At 35.5% G+C, this 26,539-nt stretch overlaps 1 protein-coding gene across 1 annotated transcript; it reads left to right on the forward strand.

Annotated features, from left to right (window-relative positions):
* Window positions 1–567: 567 nt before the first annotated feature.
* Window positions 568–24,400, forward strand: LOC149843752 (dolichyl-diphosphooligosaccharide--protein glycosyltransferase subunit 2-like). The gene is made up of 19 exons (XM_090000048.1): window positions 568–834; window positions 3,171–3,363; window positions 3,495–3,584; window positions 4,677–4,739; window positions 4,840–4,909; window positions 5,751–5,815; window positions 6,499–6,553; window positions 8,381–8,508; window positions 8,621–8,736; window positions 13,607–13,676; window positions 14,685–14,789; window positions 15,366–15,455; window positions 15,531–15,679; window positions 19,377–19,488; window positions 19,567–19,650; window positions 21,494–21,574; window positions 21,656–21,880; window positions 23,113–23,235; window positions 24,129–24,400. Exons 1-19 carry the CDS (start codon window positions 692–694, stop codon window positions 24,243–24,245), a joined length of 2,079 nt encoding a protein of 692 aa, XP_089856174.1. The 5' UTR covers window positions 568–691; the 3' UTR covers window positions 24,246–24,400.
* Window positions 24,401–26,539: the final 2,139 nt, after the last annotated feature.

Consider the following 26,539-nt stretch of genomic DNA (forward strand, 5'->3'; position numbering starts at 1 on the left):
AAGCCAACACGAAATGAATAATAGCGGGTCATTGATTTTGTTTTTTGCTGAACGGGTTGCACTAAAATCCCCTACTATCATGCAAGGAACTCTGAACTGCTGCACCACCCAGGTCTGAAAAAGAAAGTATTTATGTCTGAAAATTATGGGTCTAAATAAACCCCGATAACCCTAAATTCACGTTTAGAATTCCGATCCTCAAAAAGAGGTATGCCTCAATAGAAGTCAAAGAAATTTGGGTCTGTCTTTTAAGAATCTGAATTTGCAAACAATATGTTGGATTCGGATCGGATATCCGACCGACTGCATCCGATCAGTTTGCACCGTGCCCGTGCCCCAAATACACGGCCCAAGCCTTCCCGAGCCCACTTGACTTCTTCGGTTTCTTTTACGAGCAGTCAACTATTCCCGTATATACAGAATTAGCAGATCAGTATTTTTATTCCCATATTATCCTTGACGAATCAGGTAACTTCTTACGTAATAACGGAGAAAGAAGAAGGGCATACTCGTCACTCTCGTTGACTGAAAAGCCCTCATATTTAGTGCTCACCCTCCTCGTTCTCCTTCCCTTCGTCTGCAATCCTTCCAACGAGGGAAACGGAAAAACCCTAGCGATCTCAACGCTCCGATCGAGGCAACCAAGATTGAGGGTCTCTCTCTCTCGCTCAGACGCGATTGATTTGCAGGAATGGCCGGAAAACTAGGCCTTCTGGTGCTCGCAATCTCGATATGCGTTTTCGCAGAGGCCGCCGCCTTCGAACCCGTCACGGATCGCCATCGATCTGCTGCACTGGAGTTGTTTGTGCCGTCCGATGATGGATCCTTCGGCAGGTTAGCTTGCTTATCGCCGATCTTTGTTCCGATTGCTTTGTTTACCGGGGGATTTTCGATGATCAGAGTTTTATCCAACGATCCGGCCCCGGAACTTTCCTTTTTCCGTTTCTTTTGGAAATTGATCGTTGTGTGAGGTGGATCGATGCCAGTTCAGTTGTGTGATCATCGACACAAGTCGACGGCAAGAAACTAGAATTTGGCATGTAGAATTTGCTTTTCCGTGGAATTAGTGTGAAAAAGGGCGATACTGTTGATGTACGAATTAGCTGTTGTTATTGGCTTTGTTCAATATATGAACGGTAGCTGTCACTTAGCTGAACTTGAAATTTGTGTTAATCTTCTCACATTGTGAAAATCTGCAGTTAGTATTGGGATGAGTTGTATATCCGTTCAGCAGAGTGACATAGACTGAAATTGCCATTTTTCACTTGTGAAAAACTGTGAATTAACACTTCCAATAGCATTTATTTTACGTATCACCAGGAAAATATGGATATTCAGTAATTTTAGGTATAGCCTAAAAATAGGTATCTTTTACTTCCACAGCTCGTGCACATACCCGGAGGGATGTATAGTAGATACATGGACAGGCAATGACTTGCATATTCCTACATACGTTAGGCATGTCCACCTCCATTGTCCATTTTAGCCATCTGATCTCAGAAGAAATCAATTACAGTAATAGGCCGGGTATCGTTTTATTCTGTGCTTTTCCTTTGCGATAGAGAGTCTTTGTTAAGGACGGGAATATTTCCTTTCTTACTCTTACCATTTGACGTTGTGCACTCTAATGTCTGAGGTCCTACTATTTTGCCCTGCAAACTGTGAAGTTGCATTGCCACTGTAGGGTTGGAGTGAATATATGGTAGGAACTGAACAATAATATCAGTGTCTAGCTACGATAGGCCAGTTTCATGGATGCTAGATTGGGAACCAAAATCCAGAAACAAGGGCTTTCATATTTGAGAGGTTTGGGAAACAGAAAGTGATAATGATATGCTTTTCCTTGAAAAGTGAAAGATAATATAGGGGAACGGAAAGAAGAACATTGTTGCAAATAGAGAGGGTAAGGAATAATTTTTATGAATGGCTCATTAAATCGCTGCATTTAAAAAGAATATCAACCATACCCAAAGTACATGCAACCTTTGTAAATAACAGTAGATATAAATTGGTCTCCAGAGGGAAGAATGCTTCTATTCACATGAAGCATGATTCCTTCTGTTAGGACTCAGCGTTCCACATTGTAATGAGCTGTGCTTCCATCAAATTGAAAATGTGCTCAGCCTTCCTAGGAAGCACTCTTCCCTCCTCTGTCCTAAAGCTTCCAGTGACTGTGTCTGTTCACTGGAATTCACGTTCATCTCAATGTGCAGATCACTTGCTTCATCTTTACCTAAATAATGGGGTGTCTTTATGGCCGAGAGTTTGTTTTTGAACAATTTATTGTAGTTTTGATGCAAGGATTTGGAAGATGTAATCAAACCAAATAAAGAAGAGAAAGGGACAATATGGCAATAAGAAACCAAAACAAGTAAGAAGTGGAAGCTGCTAAAGTTATCCAACTCAATGCTCATATGGGGTTTCAACATTTGACATCTAAGCTGTTGCATCATCACCATACATATCATTATATTACATGAAGAAGATCCCCCTTCATCTTTATCTTTTAAACCAAGGTGGTGAACCAATATAAGACAAAAGCAATGTCACAAATACCACTGATGTTTTGAATATATCATGATAGCAATATTCAAAGTCTAATTTAAAAGGTAAAGTTTCATGATATTTTCAAAATATCAAAATAAATAATTCATCTTATCACCTTCTTTTCAGTCTTTTTTGATATAATTTTGTATTCTAAAACCCTTTAGTTTTTTTTTTCATCTGTTTGAAATAATACTACTGAAGCTGGTTCTTTTCTTTTTTTTGGTATTATTTTTATCTTTTCAGAATTTTAATTGCCAAGTTTTGTTTTTAAAGATTTATGGAGAATTCTTTAATATCATGAGAGTTACCTCACCAAGATATTGTTGAGACTGATACATGTGACTGTTGACAAAATTGATCATGGAAATCTCGCACTATGCTGCAGTGTTAATTGTGGCATCCTTATTTTTTCCTATGTTCGTTAAGAGATCTCAACTGTTGGTTGTCTCTATTACATGGTTACAAAGGTTGTAATCACACTCTTGCCCATTTGTTGTTGCAGCATTTAATGGATAAGATTGAAAAGTGATCCTTTTATGTAGAATTGCAGTGTGTGATATATATATATATATAGTATTTCTAGAAGTACTTTTAACAGGTCAATTTTGTATATTTTTTCTCAGTTTACAGGAAACATATGAGGCATTAAGAACATTTCAGATTCTTGGCATAGAACCAAATGCTGAAATAAAGCGATCCTCCTGTCAGCTTTCATCAGGATCTCTTAATCCATCATCTGCTAAAACAGACGAGCTTTTCTACGCTCTTAAAATCAATACTATTTTACAATGTCAAATAGATGCCACACTTCTGGAGGTACTTTCACAGCCTTTATTTTTGCTGGTCTGGAAGTGCATACTGTATTTTGTTGCTTGTCATTTCTATGGTTTCCTTCACCTTCAATGTTTATTGAATACTTTTATGATATTTATCGTATAACTGTAAAGGATGTCAGTTTGAAGCTTCAGACCATTGTGAAAGATTCAAGTTCACTGTCTGACTACTACTATTCAATTGGAAGCTTGGTTTCTATCAAGGTAATTTCTTTTCTTCAAGTGATGTGTTCTTCACTTGGTTTATTTTGGTGTAGATATTATCTGCACATGCATCACACTATGTAGTGGATAACAGTAGGCATATCCTGTCATTTCATGCAAATTCTAGTATATTTATCTGCATTTTAAAAGTGAAACATTTTTTTGAGGGAAATAGTATGTAATGTGTGTGTCTAGATTTGACAGGTAATCCGATGTTGGCAGATATCATTTTAACTAGTATTCTGAATATATATATGTATGTATGTATGTATGTATGTATGTATCCTGGTCTAGAAAATCTAGTGTCATACACTTTGTTTCCTACACACACACACCTTTATCTACACTTTTAGAAAGTCCCGTGTTTTGCTTTTTGTCCCATAACCATACCTATGTAACACAATTGTTGAGTTGAGAGTTGATTGACTTCTTGACTTTGGTCCTTTTTTTATTTCTATTTTAATTAAAAAGATCAGGAGCATGTAAGAATTCATGCTTCCCTTTTCACTTGTCCTTTTCCCCCATGTCAAATAAATTGTTGTGAGTTTCATGCATGAGATCATGTGTTATAAAATTATAAATTATGAGAAGGTATCCTGATAAAAATTAGTAATGTGACAATGTATGTCTTTACTTTTTTTTCTTTTTTTTTTTCAAAACCTGATCTTGCCTCAATAATTCATTTTAAGTTGTCTTTATTTGATCCATGTATCCAGATTTTTGCCCTGATTGAATTACTAATAGTTTATTTTTTGTTTTTCCTTTTAGATTTTAAGGTTGTATGTAAGGAAAAAGTTGTTAAAATTCTAATGTTTTTGGTTAAATGCTGCTGGAAGTTGTTTATATCATAGAATAATACATTTTGGTTTGATTGAAACCATCTAGTGTTTGCTAAGGAAAACTATTTAGCAAAGATTATTTATTTTCTAGGAAATTTTGCATGTGCAGTCATCCATGACTGCTTGTTTTTCCAATTCCTGGCCAACACCTGTTCTTGCTTGGTCTGTAGGTTCTCTGTCTTTGTGGATGTCTTTCCAGACATTCTGTGTCTACTATTGGTATTTTATTTGACGGCGTTCATTTTACTTGCAGGGGCAGGGTCATGAGAGTAGCAGCATTCTTGCAGATGCCAATGGTATTTTCCACTCGATTAAGGTAATGCTTTCATGTTTTTTATTATAATGTGGTGGTATGTCTTAAACATTCCTGTTTTGATTGTTTTCCTTCTGCTATGGATAATTCACTGTATTGGCAGTCTCTTAGTCAAAGTGATGGGAGGTGGCGATACAATTCCAATGGTGCTGAATCAAGTACCTATGCTGCAGGTCTGTCTCAATCCCTAATTATCATGCAAAATTTTTAGGATTGATTCTTGGCAGTAAGAAAGTATTGTTCAATCTATTACTTTGTATATTCTTTATTCTAGCTAAATAGCTTTGCCGTTACGAGAAAGTTGGCGTACTATGTTTAGAAATAGAACCCAAGTAAAAGCTCTTGCACATGACCCTGTTATTTGTTCCCAATGATGTATGATAGGGATGTTTAAACTAATGAGGAAAACATAAATCATTGATATCGACAATATTAATTTTATCTTTGTACTTTATAGATAAACAAGAAAGCTACTAACATCCTTGAACTGGGTGACAAACAGAAGGCTAGCTCCACAGAAAATTAACTTGCCATCTTCAAATTATCTTGTTACCACAAAAATTTATTTATATGTGAACTTACACTTTTACCTTTGGTCATTCTCTCTTCCATGATATTGATCCACTCTCCTGCTGAAGGTTGTGATTCCATAACAAATTTTTAACACTTTTATTTTCATGTTTCATATACCATTTATAAGTGCTGAGTGCATGAATGGTCTTAACTTTGACATCCAAAATTTATTCCTTTAAAAAATTATTGGCAAAACATACTGAATACATGTTGGTGCAAGTTATGAGCAAGGTGAGAGTACCATTGTTTTAAGGGATTGCAGAAATTGTAGAGTACCATTCCATGTCAGTAGAAAGCTTTTAATTTTAGGCATTTAATTCTTATTCGTCTGTCTTCTGTTAATTCTCCTTTTGCATAAAGGCCATGGTCAGACTTACTTTCTGCTTTGTGGTATGACTTGTCTCCGCTAGCTTTGCTCATATTCTTTTGTCATATCCGTAGGGATGGCATTTTCTGCACTTGCTGGAGTTGTCTCATTGACCACTTCTGAAATTGATCAATCTATGGTAAGGATTTTTTGCTGCTAATTTGTGCATGTATGAATAACTGTAGATATATAAGCTAGATAAGGTAGATAATTGATTGCTGATGGTCTAGTAAATGGGGATGAATAGTTACTTATTGCTCACATGCCATCAGATGGGCTCCAATTCAAGGTCTTGGCCGGGCCTCTTTTTTTATTGGTCTAGTTCACCCTGGTGACAGGAGCTAAAATTATTGGTTGGTGTTGAGGGTGTGAACAGTCCTTAGCTGAAGGAAGCACTTAGGCTGATAGGGCTTGGCTTTGACTCTGTTAGCGATGGCTCTAGCTTAGATAGAACTTAAGCCGATATTCGGGCAGAATAGCTCAGTTCCATGGTGATGCGCTTGTTTATGGTATTTGAAAGTGAAGAAACTGGGGTTGAATGAGATAGCTGGATGGTTAGGTCGCACTGTCATAACCATGGGATCTCGGCTTTGAATCACTGAAGGGTTATCCCCCAGCTTGCCTGTCCAGAAAAAGTAAAGAACCTTATTTTGATAAAGTATGGAAAAAGGGTAGCAGGGAAGGGGAATTCAAACTATGAATGAATGTAATTCATTATGGATTTATATATTTTTCTTTTGTTTATGATTATATGTGTTTTCTCTCTCTCTCTTTCTCTCAGTTTAAAGTTCTTGTTTATGATGTAGCTAATTTTTCTAACAGATTGACAATATCAAAAGTGACATCATAAAGCTTTTTGGCAGTCTGGAGAGTTATGGTACAAAGCACTGCTATCTTGTCTGTTTTTGACAGCTTTGGGTTTATTTAGGCATTTGGATCAATTTATTGTCATGTATTGTTCTTCATTTGAATGCACATCTTTAATTTATTTGAGTTAATATTTAATGCTAGATATTATGAGGTTGAAGTTTACTATAGATGTGTTACTTTAGAAAAGAATAGGAGATGAACTGACTATACTTCTCTCATTTCACTAATTTATGGATGCTTTAACTGATTTTGGTTCTTGCACAGTGGCGCATAAGAAGTCAAGTTTAATTTTGTTCTTTTTATATGCATAGTGTGGTTTAGATGTTAAGCTTGCCCTAGTGAACAGCTTCCTCCCAGTTGGATGCTATGTTTGACTTTTCGGTGAAGCAGCTACAAGATTTCATCAGAAAAGTTTCAAGATCTGTTTCCTCTCTGGAAATATTGTGGAATTCCATGCACTTTTTATATTTTCTTTTGTTAAAGAATAAACTGCGGCCATTGGTTTTATAAAGTGGTGGTAAATGATGACTCATTGAAGCTGGATAAAATCTTATTATTGGGCCTTGGCTCTTCATAGTTTTTGATGCATTGATCTTAATGCAAGTTGGTAAATAGGTGACAGGTCTGGTAAAGTGTTTGATTCTTGTATGATGTCACCAAAGAGTTCGGTTTGACTTTGCCTTTTTGCCTGTTAATTTTTCCTGAACTGTATATGGGAGTCAAGTTTATTATAATGAAACAGTTTCTTCATTATTGGATTTGTAGGCTACGTTTTGATTGAACACTTAGAAGATGCCATTTATAAGTCAGCCATACGTAACAAACTTGGCAGCTGTTGATTTTAGTTGTAGACAAGGAACCAATGGCCTTTTTATCATCATTTTCATCAGTGTTATCATCCTACCTTGTCTATATGCATAGTATCAGCTTTATTTATTTCTTTTTTTAATGTGGCCTGATGGACTGTATCAGATAGTGAACTGATAAGAACATATATAACATCCTTTTGGGCACATGCATCCTTGGTAGACCATTATATAAATTTAATGATATTGTGCTTGCCTAATTGGACATGTGGGAAAATTTGAGAAAGCTTTTGATGAAAGAAAAATGTGTTTTTGGTTGTGAGTTTATACATATTGCATGATCTATATTGTTGGAATGTATCTGTGAAAGTCGGGTACTTTTTCTTGTATCATTGTTGTAACATTCACTTAGTTGGATCTGAGGGACCTAAAGTCTCTATCCTATGTCACAGGGATTCGGCTAGGAGGGTGCCGCACCCGCGTCGACGCGACTCGACGCGGGTGCGGGTGCCGCACCGGGTGCGGTCAACTCGATCCTGGGTGCGTTGACCGCACCCAGGATCATTAATGTCCATTTAAAAAAAAAAAATTTGCCCAAATGGGCTTCGATTTTTTTTTTAAAAAACTTTATGCTAGTCTGTCAGCTGCTGACAGACTAGCATAAAGTAAGTTTTTCACGCACAGCTGCTGACAGCAGCTGTCAGCACAGCTGCTGACAGCTGCAGCAGCTGCCTGTCAGCTGCTGACAGCAGCTGCCTGACAGCTGCAAAGTTTAAAAAAAAACCCCGCCTATTCCCCAACCCCCTTTTTAAAAAAAACCCCGCCTATTCCCCAACCCCCTTTATATATATATATATATATATTACTTATTACATTTTTGCCCCTGTCGCACCCCCGCACCCGGGTTTTTTGGAAGTGCCGAATCCCCGCACCCGCACCCGCGCCCGCACCCGCACCCATGTGACATAGCTCGTATCTGTTCTTAGGACTTTCTTTTCACCTGCTTCTTGTTTGCTTATTTCTTATAGATGATGGATCTTTGTATTTCGATGAGAAACTTGTTGATGCTAGCTATAATTACGGCCCTCTTTCCACAACTGCATCAGTCATTCGTGGAATTGCAGCATTCGCAGAAGTTACTTCTGGGAAGCTTAATGTAAGTTAGATCTAACCTTAAGATGAGGATTATGTTGCTGTGAATTTCTGTTTTTGAGGTTTCTTCTGTTGGTTGATTATGTCAACTTTTGGGATGTGAATAATTTTTGCAGATTCCAGGAGACAAGATTTTGGGATTGGCTAATTTTTTTCTGAGTGTTGGAATTCCTGGCAGTGGCAAAGATTTATACCTTCAACTTGATTCATTGGCCATCTTGGACAACAATAGGCAAGTACAAGGCAGTATTTTAAGTAAATTTTTTATTTATTAACAGTTTTGTTGGCGTTTTTTATTGAAGTAATTGAAATTGAACTGCTTGCATTATCCCCAACTCATTTAGAGCTGCTTATATCTTGTATGCTGATAAGCATCTATAATTTGATTTTTTGAAAGCTAAAACATTTTGATAAGTAGATATATGACTAAAATAATGATGAATTGAATTTATCATGATTCCATTGCTAATTTGAATATAACATGAAAGTATGATATCAAAGTATTTTGATTCTATTGGCAGTGGTATCTTCCCGTTGGTTGCAATCAACAGTTGAACTATTTTGCAAATATTTATCTTGTTTATTGTCAGCAACTTTACTATTTGCAAAGCAACATAAATTTTCTTGTGAATTTTTTAAATGATCAATTTTCTCAGATCTTGGCAACTTTGAAGAAAGAAAATTTTGTTAATGCTTTTGATCAATGCTGCCAAAGTTGATTTCTGAACTGAATTGTTTTTCAGAACGATTGAAAAAATTAGCCTGAATGGATTGCTTTGAATTGGTTTATTTAAAACTTTGTTTTTAAAAACAAAAATCATAAAGAATAAAAACAAAAAATTCGGGGAAATGATCTAAAACAAGGAGGATAGAAAAATAAATTAAACGATGACTTGTAGGGTCCAATCAAATTCTAAAATGTGCATTTAATGCCTAAAGAAGATAATAGCCAATATATGTCATAGTTATCAAAGAAATTTAAAAGCAAACGGAAAACTGATTCAGGCATATTCTCAATAAAATAAGTGCAGTGCCAATTTGATTCAATTCTGACATCACTACTTTTGATAATAATAAAAACATAGAAAAAAAATTGGAGAAATGTGGATATATGAAGAATTTAATTAAACTGGTCACTAAATATTGTGGTATGCTCAAATTTTCACGATTTCTTAAGCTTCAAAAATTGAAAACTCCAAGTTTTTTACAATAAATTGAAAATAATTCAAAATGAAAATGTCATAACTATGTCACATAGGTGCGGGTACGGGTGCGGATGCGGCGATGCGTCACTTTAAAAAAACTTGGGTGCGGGGAGGATATATATATATATATATAATTTTTAACAGTTTTAAGTTAACACTACGTGTATTTGTGTGCATTTATGTATTTATACATATAATATAGATAAAAATGAACTTGATTAGGGTTAATTGAATCTACTTTTGGATAAAAATGGACCTCAGTGTAGTTGACTTCACCTAACACAAAGGAAGCTGTGTCCAAGTGTCGCACCCACCTCGGTGCGGGTGCGGTGCCCTGTTAGAAGAGTCCGTGTGACATAGTGTCATAATTAATATGCTATTTTCCTAAAATTCAATTTTATTATTCATTTATAAATCCCTATAATTTTTTAGAAAACCATTTTTTTTTACACCCAGATAAACTCTGGTGGATATTGTGGCGAGAACAGTTTTTTGGACTATGATTTAAGTTGCAAAACTTTTCAAGATAAATTTGCGGTATACTTTTTCTTAAACTGTCAGTATATAGAATACCATTGATAGTGCTTTATGTAGTTTCGCTTATGATTTTTTATATCATAGACATTATACTCATTGATATGCTTTACTTATTTCTTCATTTTTTTGACCTTTGTCACTACCATACTTGCATAGTATACCAACAATTGCAAATGTCGTTGCAATTGAAGATATATTTTAAGCTTCTTGCCTTCAATCTTACTTTTTCAATAGGTCTATATGTTCTCCCTCATGGGGAATTTGCTGGTGCTCATTTTTTAATATCAACGGAAGATGTAAATTTTACCAATTAGCTCTTATGTGGGTGTTATGACTTGGTGGAATGTAACATACCAACTTTCAAAATGCGTGTTAAAGCTGCATTTTAATCTTTTTCTTGCATATATAAATTATTGTGTAATTACTTTACCTATTTCCTTTGTGTTTCCTTTTTTTCAGCTTTTTTTTGGTAGCTCTTCTAAAATACATAACACTGTCTTTTAGGTTAGTTCTGCTGGATTGGTAAAGCTGTTATTGCTATACTACTTTATACGAGCATCTTTGAGAAGTTGTTTCTGTTTTTATACACTTTATTTGCAAGCTATTCAGTTGAAGTATGTTTTTGTGGCTTTGCTCGCATGGACTCTGCTTATCTGGCTGTCTAAAAAAAAAAGCTTGTGCCGTTGCAGTAGTCCTACTTTTGTCTGTACCAATGTTGTGAAAAGTGTTGGCATATCGAAGTGCTCCACAAAATATGAAGCGAGGCATAAAGTCTAAGCCTCAAAAACACATTTTAAAAACTTAAAAAATATCTATAAACACAAATAAATAAAAGAAATGTTGTCTTGAAAAAGCAACAAGCAATAAGAATTCAGAAATCTCAAATAAATTCTGAAAGATATGAATAATATGTAAAAATAACATTAATGAAGCAACTTAATCTAACTAAGTAAATAACAAATAAAATGTGAGCATCCAATGAAAATTAAGTAACAAAATAACAACCAAATTTCTCATCATCATCATATAACGCATATCAACATTAACAGCCAAAAGTTAATGTAGCTAATTTCTTTCTGAAAATTATGATATTCTGAAGTAAATGTCATAGTTTTAAGAAAGAAAGTAGGTATAAAATACACACAAGTGCAATTTTGATGTGTAAATACAACAAATTGTAACTTTTAATATATGTAAATATATAAAAATCATGTCACAAATAGTAACACTTTTACATTTGTTTTGCACACATAATAGGTCAATGGCAAGAATGGCAAGAAGAGGAAACAGAAGCACAAATTAAAAACAGCCAAACACTTAACTAGGAAAGGAGTACGGAAAATGTGTACATTGAAAAAGAGGAAGGAAAATGATAAAATACAAACTTGCATCAACGGATTTGAACATCCTACTCCCAAAGGTTATCTTAAAAAGAAAGAAAATGAAAATTAAAGTTGAAGCATATATGCATGCATTCAAAGGATTACTCACAAGAATACAACATAAATAAGATTCTTGAAAACTATCCTTAGACTTGACAACCGATCCATAATCAATTTCCAGAAAAAAGATGGGAAGAAGAAGAAGAAGAAGAAGAAGAAGAAGAAGCGAGAGAGGGTATGTAGCTGGGTGAAGGGGACACAATCCTCTTCCTCCTTCTTCCTCCTTTCAGTCAGGAGAGAGAGAGAGAGAGAGAGAGAGAGAGAGAGAGAGAGAGAGAGAGAGAGAGAGAGAGAGAGAGAGAGTTCCCTAACCCATTGGGCTCTTCCCCCCTTTTCTTTTAATATATTTTTTAAGATTTCATTTTGGGTCAAATGAGGGCTTTGACCCCCATTTAATCCAAGGGTTACGAGGTGTATGCTTCGGCACCTTTACGTTTTAGGGCTGCACCTCAAGGCAGAAAGCCCTTCGCCTTGAGGTGCACTTTTAATAACATTGGTATGTACATGTTTAACTGCATTGGATGTTGGAATGTACCTTTGGAGAAGTGTCACAAGGTACAATGTATCTTTATTATCCATGCAAGATTGTAAGTTAATTAATCTGATATTCCTCATTTAGCATGTAAGCAGTTTCTGGACAAGTGTTCCATCATTCATTGTCTTCAAAATTGCACAGTATTTGTGGCAAGCAGCATTGCCTGATTGTGTGAGTGCTTACATGGGCAAATGCTACAAGTTCTGGTTCCTAGTGCATCTTAAGTATGCAGCCATTCTTTAGCTCTTGAAGACGTATGGCATATAACCGGGGAAACTTAGGCTTGTTTAATGATCCTGCTTTTTGTCCACTAAACTATATGTCAATCTAAGTCACACGGACTCGGCTAAAAGGTCGACGCACCCGCATCGACACACCCCGACACGGGTGCGGCTTCGGACACGGTCAACTAAGTGTCGGACTCAGTCAACGCACAGAGGCTGAGTCCGTCCACATTTTGGACTCAGTCAACTTTGACCGAGTCTATTTTTGTCCATTTATTAAAATTAATTTGGACTAGGGTTGGGTTTGGATCCGGACCCAGATCTGGACACTCACAAGCTTCTTTATGTGTTATATTTTGGTAAGTTTGTGTTGTTACTTCAATAGAATTACTTTTTTATTTTTGCTTTAAAATTTACAATCTTATATATATATATATATATATATATATATATATATATATATATATATATATATATATATATATATAGCCGTGTCCCCGTGTCCAAATTTTTTGAAATTGCTCCGCACCCATGTGACATAGATGTCAATAGGGATGGAGCTTGAAGACACCTTTGAGAGTTTATGGTTTTTAAGAGTCAGCAGGTACTTGACGCCAATTGTCCTTTGATTTTAAAGTCTTAATTTTCATCGTTTGACATGTTAATACTGTATATACAAGTCTTACGTTTGAGACCTTAGCACTATATTTGCCATAAATAGTTACAGAGGCAATATGTCAGTGCAATAAATTAAGAAGTGGACATCCCTCTGGTCTGATAAAGATTCAGTGTTGATTATGAATTGAAATTTTTTTTTATGTGAATCCTATGTCCAATTCTGTTGTTGTTGTAAACAGGAAAACATGACTTTTTCTATTGTAATTTTATTGTGTTCGTATGCCATTTCTTTTTAATACTGTTGTCTGATCTATGTACTGTGGAGATTGAAATATGATGCTTGTATTGAATATGTAGTTTGAGAAGCATGAGTAGAGTTTGCATTCTAAAAACTTCTCTAATGATTAAATAGTGTTTCTCTTTTTATATGAATTCCCACCATTATGTTACCTACCATCACTATTTTTCTTTTCAACGCAATCTTGTGATCTGCCCTCTGGTTTAGATCATAACTATGACACTTCCACTTTTCTTGAAATAGGATTTCCATTCCACTGATATTGTCACTTCCGGCTGCTGTGCTTTCATTGACGTCAAAGGACCAACTTAAGGTAAGTCTCACTATATTTTCCCGTTTCTTTATGGGGACATGGTTTGCATTCTACTTCATTGTCTATTGGCAGTTTAAACTTTTAAAAGATTCATGTGGTTTGCATTTTTACTTTTTATGGGCTAATAAATTTTCCAAGGAAATTAACAGGGCAGATGGTTGATGCTTTATCACATGCATGCTGTAATTTTTTCTGTGTTCCCTGGGGTGATTTTGGACATGTTGGTGTCTCACCTTAACTTTGATGTTTCCCTTTTTCTTTTCTCATAATCTTTGACGAGGAAAAAGCCATTGCCATTATAAATTGGAATTTCTTTAGAACCTGAATTACAGATGAAGCATAGTAAAGAGAGATGTCCCAAAGTTTAGGTTAGATCATCTTCCATGTCCAGCCATCTGTGTTTGGCACATAGCTTAGGCAAATTTTAGAAGCTGAAAGAGCACAAATGGACTTACCATTGAATGTTTTTGCATTGGTCGAGCTGTTCAAAACAAACATGCCCTGTCAACAGGTGTAGAACCCAGCATTGTGTAACTATCTGCTATTTTCATTCTTTCTGAAAGTACGACATTGCATTGCAGGTCCCTGATAGGACAAGTCAATCTAAATGTTTAGACATAGGAACGAGGTTTCAGGTGTTATGTGATGGTAAGGTCACCTGGGTTTGTTGTAACTGTATCTATGTTTACTTTGATATGCGACTAAAAATTCGTCCAATATGCATTGCTGTTTTGCATGCCACTATTGTGCATATCTGTACGATTTTCCTTCTTGTTGATACTGGGAACATTCTTCTGCCTTAATTGCTAGGGGCTATCCTGATATTCTGTATCTATGTGCAATTGTTCGACTCTCTAACTCCTAATACTAGGAAAATGATTTTGCTTCTCAATTTCGTTGATGATACACATGGGGTTACTCTGACATTTATTGATAAATTTGCTGTGTGGCTGCCAAATTTTTTATACCTATTTGGTTAGTTTTTAATCTTTTGCTTTCTATGTACAGGTGAAGGTAACGAGAGTGCTTGGGTTGGAAGCACCTCCTTTATCAGTAACCCTTCTACAAGCACAGAATCTTGTTGTAAAAGATGCACCGACAATTGTAAGCAAGGTACTATAGGCCATTTTTTGAGTTTTTCTCCTATATGATGGGTTTGTTTTTTGCAGCCTGACCATGATTGGCAAAACTACATTTAAAACACTTTTTTTAATCAATAACACAATGAAAACCAAATCAAACAATTGAAACTCCATCCTTTTCAAAAAATGGCAAGAAACTCATTCTTTTAATAGAAACCTTCAGAACACGAAAAATTATATTTAGGAAAAATTCTTTTCAAAAAATGTGGGTCCAGTTTTATCAGATCTCGGGTTCAGATCACATTGAATCTTGAATTTGAATCCTGGAGATCCTATAGCCTACTTTGTTTTCAAGAAAAATTCCATATATGTGTCCTTTTTTAATTTGTTTTATTAAATTAAAAATGAATTAAACCTGTATATACCATCTGCTGATCTTTTTGTAAGTCAATTTTGAATGCAAAACCTTTCTAATCATGTATTCATGAATGAATAACTGTTTTTTGCCATTTCATGTATTCTTCACCATGAGGCTGAATAATATTTTTCTTTTTCATTTCTTCTTTATTCCTGAATTCTGGCTCAGTGGTTTTTGTATTTTATGTAGGAAATGAAGTTCAACTCAAAGACCTCTCTTCATACTCTTGATTTTCTTTCTAACAGTATTGATGTGGGCAAATACGACTTGGTTTTTAAGGTAATCTCGAACTTTATGCTGGTCTGAAACAAATCTTAGTCATCGAGTCCTTTTACTGATCCCATGTTTTGGTAGATTTCACTTAATGATCTCGAGAATGGAAAAGTTTATTCTGCTGGAGGAGAAGCTCATGCATTGATATATGTCACTGGATTCATGAAAATTGGTGGGGCAGAAATAGCAGTTTTGGATGGTGACAATGGGAGAGTGGAGAGTGCAAAAACGTATGTATGCTGTAAACTCGAATATTTTGTATCGGAATGACTTGATTTTCAGATTTGTAATGAAGTTGTATTCACTGTTAAATTGTTAATGCATCTGAACTGGTAGTCTGGGTTGTTTGTCACATCACTTGAAACTCTCCAGTGTATTTCATTGCCTTATTGTATCGTATAAAGCTTTGTATTTCACTTACCTGCCTGTTCAACTGATTCTACAATGTGTGGGCTTGATTTATCATTGAGGTTGCATTGTTTTAGTTGATGCCTTTGTTCAACAAAAATTTCATATCTTGAGCAGTTTTTTTTTTAATTTCTATTGTGGTTGAAAATATACAACAATCATTTTTTTCCGCAAGGATTTCTTCATAGTTCTAAGCATGGCTTGTTGGTATTGGTCTCTGGTATGGTACTGGCACCAGCTTGGGTGGACATGGGCTTGATATGCTGTTATTCCAATAAGAATACAATGGAGTGTCCAACTGTGCACTTTTTTATTTACGTGCCTGATATTCTAAAATGTCTTTGTGACAAGGTATGATAGGTTGTCAGATGTGCAAATATATATGAGTTATCCTTGTGCACACACGTGGGAATTTTGATTTATATGTATGTTTTTGGATCTCTTTTATCTGATCTCCAATGCCCTTGTGAGTAAATGTAAGGATTGAGTTCTGTTATTGACCTGGATTGTCTTCATCAGTCTTTAGATCACTCTCTTTCTGAATTCTGTTGCTCACCTTTGGATCTGACAAATTATCCTTCAAACTCAAGGTCAATGTGCTTCCGTTCTCTATTTTCGCATCTGAGTGGGCTGATTGTGTCATGTTAGAACTCACTATTTTACCATGGAAATTGACAAATTTGTACAGCCAGCGGAATCCTTATATGTATGTTTTGATTTATATGTATGTTTTTGGATCTCTTTCTTTTATCTGATCTCCAATGCCCTTGTGAGTAAATGTAAGGATTGAGTTCTGTTATTGACCTGGATTGTCTTCATCAGTCTCTCTTTCTCAATTCTGTTGCTCACCTTTGGATATGACAAGTTATCCTTCAAACTCAAGGTCAATGTGCTTCCGTTCTCTATTTTCACATCTGAGTGGACTGATTGTGTCATGTTAGAACTCACTATTTTACCATGGAAAACGACAAATTTGTACAGCCAGTGGAATCCTTGAACTGTCACTGATGAATGTTGCGGGCTCCCGGATATTGACCTTCCATTTTCTGATTGTGTTGTTTCTTTTGGTACATTAGGCGAGGGTGATATCTGATATGGTATTGAGAACCCCTAGCTCAGTCCATTCGCATTTGATATTTGGCTAGTTGCTAGTTGATTCACCATAACTGGGTCTAAAGTGAGTTTTAGTTTATAAGATGTTTTTTTCCTTGGGGACATTATGAACATGCACGCGTGCACATGAGTGCATGTGCACATAAACATGCACACATAATATATATATATATATATATATATATATGGGAACTTGCTAAATAGATTCCATGCTAAACATGCTAACTGAACCAAGGTCATCCGATCGTATCTTGATCGAAGAGCCCTGGTTAGTCCTTCTCCCTTCTCCCCATTCCCGCTCCGTTCTTGCCGGCGGCCACTCTGGCAACACCCAACAGCTCCAGCGAAGTGTCCGACGACAATCAAAAGCTCCTGCGAGGTGTCCGGCGACAACCAACTGGTCCAGCATCCACCTCTGCCGTCGTCTCTCTACTCCGACGATACCTCTTGGGCCTCCAGAGGTGCCCTCCCTCTGGTGACACCCAACTGCTCCAGCAACGGACCCCCTGTCGTTTCTCCACTCCGGCTCACCCACCAACTTGTCGCTCCCTCTCTCCCCTGTCGTCTATCCGCTCCCGTGACATCTCTCTGGCCTTCAGCTGCTCCCTCTCTCCCCTCTCGTCTCTCTCTCTCCGGTGACACTCAATTGCGACCTCTCCCTCCGATAAATACCCCATGCGGTGAAGCCCCTGTTTTCTAGCTCTTCAGCGACACCCAACTGCAACCTCTCCCTCTGGCATGGTAGGGCTTGTTGGAGCACTGTTGCAGGAGGTGCTGCCTTGAGGGAGAGAGGGAAGACATGGGTGGGGCGTTGTTCAACATGGTAGGGCTCGCCGGAAGTGCTGCTGAGAGAGAGAGAGAGAGAGAGAGAGAGAGAGAGAGAGAGAGAGAGAGAGAGAGAGAGGTCGGTTGTGGGTTAGGGCAGCACAAAAGAGGGATTATAAAGGTTGCTTCTGAGCCGTCTGATCAAGAGATGATCGAATAACTCAAGTTCATTTGGCAGGTTCTCATTTTCATATATATATATATATATATATATATATATATATATATATATATATATATGAATCACTAGAATATGAGAACTAATTGTGAACCGCTATTTTCATGGATTTTTTGTCCTTTTCTCTTGAATCTAACCATATGGATGTGATCTACATGCTTGGATTTATAAGAACCCGCTCTTGAATCATCCAATTTTGATGCATAAACATGATTTTTTTAAGGTTTTAAAATCAATGGCTCATAATCTTCATAAATATTTAAGCATTCAAAAATCACATTTTTTGAATAAAAAATACATGATCCAGTGGTTGATTCCTAGCAAATTCACCATGCCAAGCACATCCACATGGTTGGATTGGCAAAAAAAGTGTTGGAAATGCCCACATTTCTAGTCTTCGTATTCTAATTACTCTTATATATAAAGAGAGAGAGAGAGGAGAGGGAGGATTGTGTTGCCCCCTTTTTTCGTTAGGTCACCATTAGAACCCTCAAAAAATCATAGTTTTAGGTGTTTTATGCTAGATCTGAACCGTTAGATGTGTTTATCATTTGCTTATTCAATAGTAATTGCTCAAATGTGTATTTTAAAGAGGTGCTAGATCTGAACTGTTAGATGTGTTTATCATTTGCTTATTCAATAGTAATTGCTCAAATGTGTATTTTAAAGAGGTAAAAAAATCAATGGTTGATATTGTACTAAAATTTGATGATAAAATATTCACATTTTCCATCAAATCAATTCAAAACAAAGCTTGCTCCTTAATAAATAACTGATGATAAACACGTGTAATGGTTCAGATCTAGCATAAAATACCTAAAACTATGATTTTTGGAGGATCCTAACGGTGACCTAACGAAAAAGGGCAGAGGATAATCCCCATTCTCATATATATATATATGTATGTATGTATGTATGTATTAAAAAAAGTGCTAACATAATACATGTTTTAAATTTTAAAGTTTAAACTTTGTTGGTTGATGATTTATATAGAATGGTTGAAATTGTTTATTTGTTTAACAATAATTTGGTTGTTTGTATGTTATTTTTAACCATGGTAGTAATATGTTTAGGTTCTGCAAGTTCTCTTAGATTCTTGTATATGTTTCACACCATCGGTCAGCATTTTGAGTCAAATTGATCATAACTGGACAAATGACTTGCCATTATAAATTGTAGCACTAAACTACTAATGAATGAAGGAAACCCAATACTGTCTGCGTGTTTTACAACATTTGTCGGCATTTTTTGAAAATGGGTTTTTCTTTCTTCTTATCATTGGTTTCTAGTCCTATATTTAATGCTAAATAAAAAGTTTTTGAAATGCTGTCTTTTATTTATGAGCATACTTCATTTCAGATTTTTGCAGTCATGATCCTTTTCTCTGGTTTTCCTTTATGTAGGCTAGATTTTTCCATGGAAAATGCTGTGTCACTGTCTGCAAACCATCTACAGAAGTTGATACTTTCCTTCAAACTAACTAGTCCTCAAGGCAAGGTTTTTGAGCCACATCAGGTTTGTGAACAGTTTCTTTAATGCGTCCTAATTAATGCTCCTTGTGAATTAGTATGACATGACTTTTTTGTCTTCCAGGTGTTCTTGAAGTTGAGACATGAGACAAAAATCGAACATATATTTGTCATTCAGAGTTCCAGAAATCAGTTTGAGATAACATTGGTTTGATTCTCCTGCCTTCTCTGTCGTTTGCAGCACGAAATATTATGTGTAAAGTGATTCATTGTTTAGCTAACTAAATACTTGAAATGAGCTGTACGAGTCATTACGATGAACCCTCCACATTCTTTAAGTTGTGTGGTCGAAATGTTAGCCCACTTAATGCTTGTGATGAGATCATTGAATTACTCTGTCCAGAGTACTGAATCATCCGCAAGAATTTGATTACCCATGTCTTCTATGTATTTATTCATTTATTCGTCAATAGTGCAAGTATCAAGATCTAATTCTCTCATGGGCCTCGAAGCTCATTTGCTTCTCGAATTGTTGCATGGATTGGCATAGCAGTACTTTCTGATAATATATTGACTTCTGAAGTAAGTTGCTAATTATCATTCATTTTAGTTTCCTAAGCATCTGTACCAAGGTTGCCAAAGATGGAAGCGGAATCGGAGCGAGAAAAGAGGGTTTCTTAGGTTCATGTGAGGCAGGAAGAAATAATTTCAAGATGTTTAAAACACGAATAAGAAGTTTTTTAGAATTCAGAAGAAAAGATTCAAAATCGTCATATTAGATGATAATGCTATTACATCTATGATTAATTAATTAAACTTTTGTTTTAACAAGGTGTTCATATAACCTAAAGAATTTTTATTGTATAATTATATAATTAGTTTATTGTATTTGTATAGATTATAAAGAAGAAAATTGTTATGAACATCCTAAGTTCAAAGAAGAAACACTACCCTCTAATGTTGTAATAACAAATGAATAGCAAATAATCAATAACGTTCAGCATATATTTCAGTTATATGCAAAAGGGCACATAATAATATACATGCTCTAATTATGAGGAGTGAATCCTCAACACTTTTATCTTGACTTAATTTTCTTGAGCGAGTTTCCCAAAATGCCTTTGTTTTTAATAAAAAATATTATTTGAATATAAGAAATTAATGTATGAGTTACCATTTGTTGTTTATCTCTTAATTAGAGTAGAATAGATCAACTACGATTCTTTCAGATAGAAATCAAATTCATTGTGCGAACATTTTGCTTTTTTAATGAAAGCACGATTGTGTGTAAAAAATCTTGTGCTTGGTGGCATGCTTCAAATATGGAACACGCTTTAGAATATCTTACTTTTCAGCTACTGAAGTGGTTTCCAGGGAAGCAAGCTTTGATAGATAGGCAGAAGATGCCAGTAACCATGATTTATATAGCAATATATTAGTTTAACATAGGCTACTCTAGCGAAATGTTGCTATCTAGTGGTCTAATTGCACTATGTGCTGCAGTCTCAATGCTTGTGGTGTCTACTGATTTAACATGAGATTTTTTCATGGTCATGAGACAATCGCCATAGCTGATGTCTAGAGCATTTTTTGTTTTCTGGTTGCTACAGAATTTAAGCTTCACTGCCAGTAAATGTGTGGTTGCCTATGGAGATGGTTCAAAGTGAGATACTGTAGGAGAAAAAAATTAGTCTATGATGATATTGATACTGTTCACTGTAGATTTTGTAATGGAGGGGTATAAGATAACACTTATACTCTTGAAGCTTTGTTCAAGATAAGCAGGTGTTAGTATGAGGTTGGTATGCAAGTCAAACCATCATTAAAGTTATGCTACAATCTCTCGATGGAAGACTGTCTTTTAGTTCTAAACTCCGATTTACCATTTTTTCGTTTTCTCTGATCACGATCTCTGTCAGCTTGTTCTAGTTTACATCAGAAAAATGAAGATTTATGTAGCTGTGTACATCAGAAAACTGAATATTTGGGGTATCTATGGGTTTGCCTTCTGCAAGAGTTGTAATTGACTGTTTTTTTGTTGCTGTTTATAGGACTTCCTTGGTCTTGTTGAGAAGTTTTACTATCTCTCTGGAAAATATGAGCTTGAACTTACAGTAGGTGATTCCATGATGGTAAGCACCACATTATTTCTTTGGTTCATATTATTGTTGCATAGATGAAAGATTCACTTCTTTATTATTATTATTATGCAGGAGAACTCATTTTTACAGGCTCTTGGCAGCCTGGATTTAGATTTACCTGACCCTCCAGAGAAGGCAACTCGGCCTCCTCCTCAGCCTGTTGATGTGTACTTGAGGTTTGGTCCTAAACCTGAGATAGCACACATCTTCAGAACACCAGAGAGGCGTCCTCCCAAGGAGCTTTCCCTTGCATTTTTGGCTTTTACTTTGTTTCCATTTATTGGATTCCTAATTGGGGTAATTTTCTTGCCTTTTAGTTTTCTAACCCACTTTTGTTATTGGTTCCAACATTTTTCACTTTTTTATGTGCTTTGATATGCTTTTGCTCACGATTGTTGCCTCCCACATTTCTCCCCTTTTATTTCTCAGGTATCCTTGCGCATTCACATGCACACACAATATCATGCTTACTGACATGGTTGCTGACTTGTTTGTCCTTTTATTCCTCAAAAAGGTCTTTGTTATCTTTCAATATATAGTTTATATTGGGGTATCATTTTTAACTTCTAGTGACAAGTTCATTCCTAAACTATGTCGCAGATGTTCTCAGAAATTTGTGTTCTAGTTAAAAACTATATATTCCTAAGCATCTGCATATGTCTAACTGGAAGTGATTTTCTTGTCAAAAACTCAGCAACTACCTGAGCAGTATCTGTATGATATTAAGATAATTTGTAATATTGCTGTGTATCACAATAACATCATGATACATAGAAAAAAATGGAAGTGATTTTCTTGTCAAAAAACTCAGCAACTACCTGAGCAGTATCTGTATGATATTAAGATAGTTTGTAATATTGCTGTGTATCACAATAACATCATGATACATAGTAAAAAAATGGAAGTGATTTTCTTGTCAAAAACACAGCAACTACCTGAGCAGTATCTGTATGATATTAAGATAATTTGTAATATTTCTGTGTATCACAATAACATCATGATACATAGAAAAAAAAATGTTACTTTGAAAATACTGGGACTGGGATACTTTTTTCTTTTCTCGTCCCCTCAGTGCAGATCAGATGTATAAAGGACCTGGGATAGAAGTGACTGTTAAATTACCTACTGGCAGACCCAGATGGCTTTGTCGTTTACAAACTTTAGTCAGTGGGCCTATAGCTGGAGGTTCGGTTTCATCTGACCTGTTCTAAGCTTGATTTTAAGCTGGCAGCTCCAGCTTGTTATTGTGTAGGTACACCATTAGTGGCGGATGAATTTGTGCCTTTGAAGATTCTTGCAGTGTATGATATTTCACTTTTAACTGATGCTTGGTGTGATATGATTGTTGCTGATAAACTATCAGAGTTGATGCAATAATTATTATTGTTTCAAACAAAATATTGCATGTCGTAAGTTGAATTAATGCATGTGTAAAGGCTTACCCAGATTTCACAAATGTCCATAGTTGTCACTGAAGCAATTGCATAACAATTTTGTTTCATGTACTTTTTGTTGTGGTTCTGTTCCAGTTACTTCGTCTGGGAGTAAATTTGAAGAATTTTCCTTCATCAACATTGCCAGCAACATTTGCCATCCTCTTCCATGTTGGCATTGCAGCTGTTCTTTGGCTCTATCTGCTTTTCTGGATCAAGGTTCTTACTCTCGTACACTTTTTTTCCCATTTTTTTTCAGTTTTAATATGAATTTTCAGGTGGTGCTAGAAAAGAGATAAAAAATTGCCTGATATGTGTTCTAAAAAAAAAAAAAACTGACATGGCTTTTTGGTCATTGGGTGTTCCAAAATATTCAAATGTGTTCTTAGTTTGACAGACTTGCCTCTCATGGTCTGTCAGACTCATCTCATTTGTCCATTTCAGAAGGTATGGAAACATGCATGAGTAGCAATCCAAAGATCTCAGTTACTGTAGATGTAACCTTAACACACATAGGAATACTATTCTATTTCTCGAGCAGTAAAAAATTCCATATGTAACCCACTTGATTATTCAAAAATACATTGTATTTACCTTCATTGTTTGTGAATTGAGCAGTGCGGTTTTATATGTGGCTGTGGACCCGGCCTGAAATGAATTAGTATTGAATTTTTTACATGCCACTCTCTTGAGACACTGAAAAAAGACTAATGAATATCTTAGGGGATAACGACGTTTAATTTATACTATATGGTCTTTATCTCCAAGCTGAGAATGCATCTAGATGCAAGCAGAATGTTTAGGGCTGTCAATCATGTTTCATGACATGACCCCGTTCTGTGTAGAGTCGGGTTTGGGTGGAGAAAATAGGCCCATTTTTTGGTCAGGTGGGTTCCATGGGGGTGGTGATTCCGGAGCCAGCACTTGTAAGATTTCATATGGAAAGATATGGGTAGCTTCATTGCATCAGGCACCACCTTAGTATGGGGTCTGGTTCTGAACCCAGATATGGCTTTAGCTAAATTTTGCAACCATATGTACGTAGTTAACTTGTCATTCTTTTGTACTTGGAGGTTTATAAGCATTTTCCCCTGTGCTTGTGTTTGGTGCAGCTTGATCTATTTACTACATTGAAAGCTCTTGGTCTTTTGGGAGTCTTCTTGGTCTTTGTGGGGCACAGGACACTGTCTCACATGGCTTCGGCATCTGCAAAACTTAAATCAGCCTGACCACTGCAATTTAGTTCCTAGGAGAGGTTTCATCGGCAACTCAGTTTTGTAGTTTTAATTACATTATTGCAATGTGTACTCTTCCTCTATTTTTTCTGCTTTGGTAGAATGTAAGGAATAGGGATGTGGTAATTGTAAGAGAACATTGTTTACAAGATTGCAGCATCTTCTGCATCTGTTTTGACTTGTGCAAAAGCCACCTTTGGACTTGAAAGATAATTTTTCGAAGACTGCGTGGATTGAGATTCTCTTAAGAGCCTGAGTTTCTATGGAAGTCTTAAAGTAGTGTTTCACATTTTGGCTGAGCCTTGACAGAGACTGCTTCATATTTGATTAAGAAGCCAAAACGAAAAAAAAAAGCAAGATTTTTACCACCTTTTTGCTGCTTACAACTGATATAAATTATAGCGTGTTAGCGTTTAGCAGCTAGTCATGAAGAAAAAGTTTTAGTTGTAGAATGCTCCTGTTAGATGTTGATTGCATTTGACTAAGTGTTTTGTAGCTTGTTTACTTGCAATGGCAATATTTCCTTTTCCTTTTTCAATTAAAACGTTACATATAGTTAATTGGTGCTGCGATTACAGATATTGTGAGAATTTGGTAAATATTGTGAAAACGATATTTTGCCATACATTTTAAACTTTGTTAAAACCACGGGATATTAAAACTCCCTTGATTTTATTACCAAAGTAAATATGTTCATTTTATCAGTAATTTCTGAGGAAATAGACCCCCCATTGTCGGAGTCTGGCAATTTCGCTCAGGCAGTAACCAGTGCTTTTGTAGTTTATGCACCAAATATTTGGTGATTCTCTTTTAACCTTTAATCATTTTTTTAAAGTTTAGACCCCTCTAAGATGATGTGCTAGTGCACTTTTCAACTATCTTATGCAAACCCAGCGTCTGGTGGGCTCAGACAAGACCCAGTATCGTGTTCTCTTGCGTCTAAAACCTGGGCAAAAGGATGTATATTTATGTTGAAAGATCGCTGAATATGAGATGGGTTAAATAGTAATTGATAATTAGAAATTATTATTCCCTTTTTGGATGTCTTTATTTATTGTTTACATACATGAATAAAAAAGATTTATAAATAGGAGTTTTGTTTTTATTTATAATTATGCTATTGTTCGGATCACAAACTATATATATATATATATATATATATATATATATATATATATATATATATATATATATATATATATATATATATATATATAGGGAAACTGGAATATGTTTATCAACCAAATATGTTTGGTGGCATGAATAAAAATTCCATGCATACTTATAAAATCAAGCATGCATACTTCTATATGGTTAGATTCAAGAGAAAAGAACAAAAACTCTATGAAAATTGTTGTTTACATATTAGTTCTCACATTTCCAGTTCTCATATTCTAGTGATTCTCGTACACTTTTAGTTCCCATTATCTTAACTAGAATGATAAGTGACCTGTTCATATGCTGGGCTCTAGATAGATAATATTTATGTCAAAATTTATATTATGAAAACTGATAAAATATAAAAAAAATACAAAAAATAAAATATAACTAAACTAAAATGGTTTAACCTGATCTTAGTGGTTCTTTATAATCTGCACCTAAAATGAACCCAACCAAAAACCCATTTTATGCTTGAACCCAACCCATTTTCTCCAATCTCATCAATAACCTGAATTGTTTCATACATGAACTAAAGACCGTCAAATAGTTCAGGTATGACTTGATTCTAAGAGGATTGATCATAATAGGATCTGGTTTCATACTTAATCAAATAGGTCCAATTATTTAATCGGGCCAGATTAATGGAATCCAAATGATATATAGATTTCGATCTGATGGTCTGGTTTGTAAGGTTTGGTTGTACCTAACAGAAGGCTTCATAAAATCAGGATCTAGATCCAATAGTAACACCTCAAAGTTAGGTCCAAATCCAGATTTACACTTGTCAAGTGCATATCCAATCAGCCTGTCCACAACACGATGCTTTATTTAATATTTTATGATAAATAGATGAATAAAGAATGAAGATATGTGTATGTTTAAAACAAATTATATTAATTTAATTTAAAACATACAGCTAAAAAAAGTGAAGCAAATAAAACAATTTTTATGTTGCTTACTATATGTTTAGTAAAAATAGAAAAAAAATTATAGTTACCACATAAAAAGTTGAAAAAAAGGTTGGTATATGTTATATCAGGTTTAAAAATCACAAAGAAATGAGCATACTCACCATTAGGTGTGTCAACGGGTCGGAACTCGGGTCGGGCCCCGGTCTGGTATAAAAT

This window comes from Nuphar pumila, chromosome 3, assembly GCF_984573655.1.
Source record: "Nuphar pumila chromosome 3, dmNupPumi1.hap1.1, whole genome shotgun sequence".
Classification (NCBI taxonomy): Eukaryota; Viridiplantae; Streptophyta; class Magnoliopsida; order Nymphaeales; family Nymphaeaceae; genus Nuphar; species Nuphar pumila.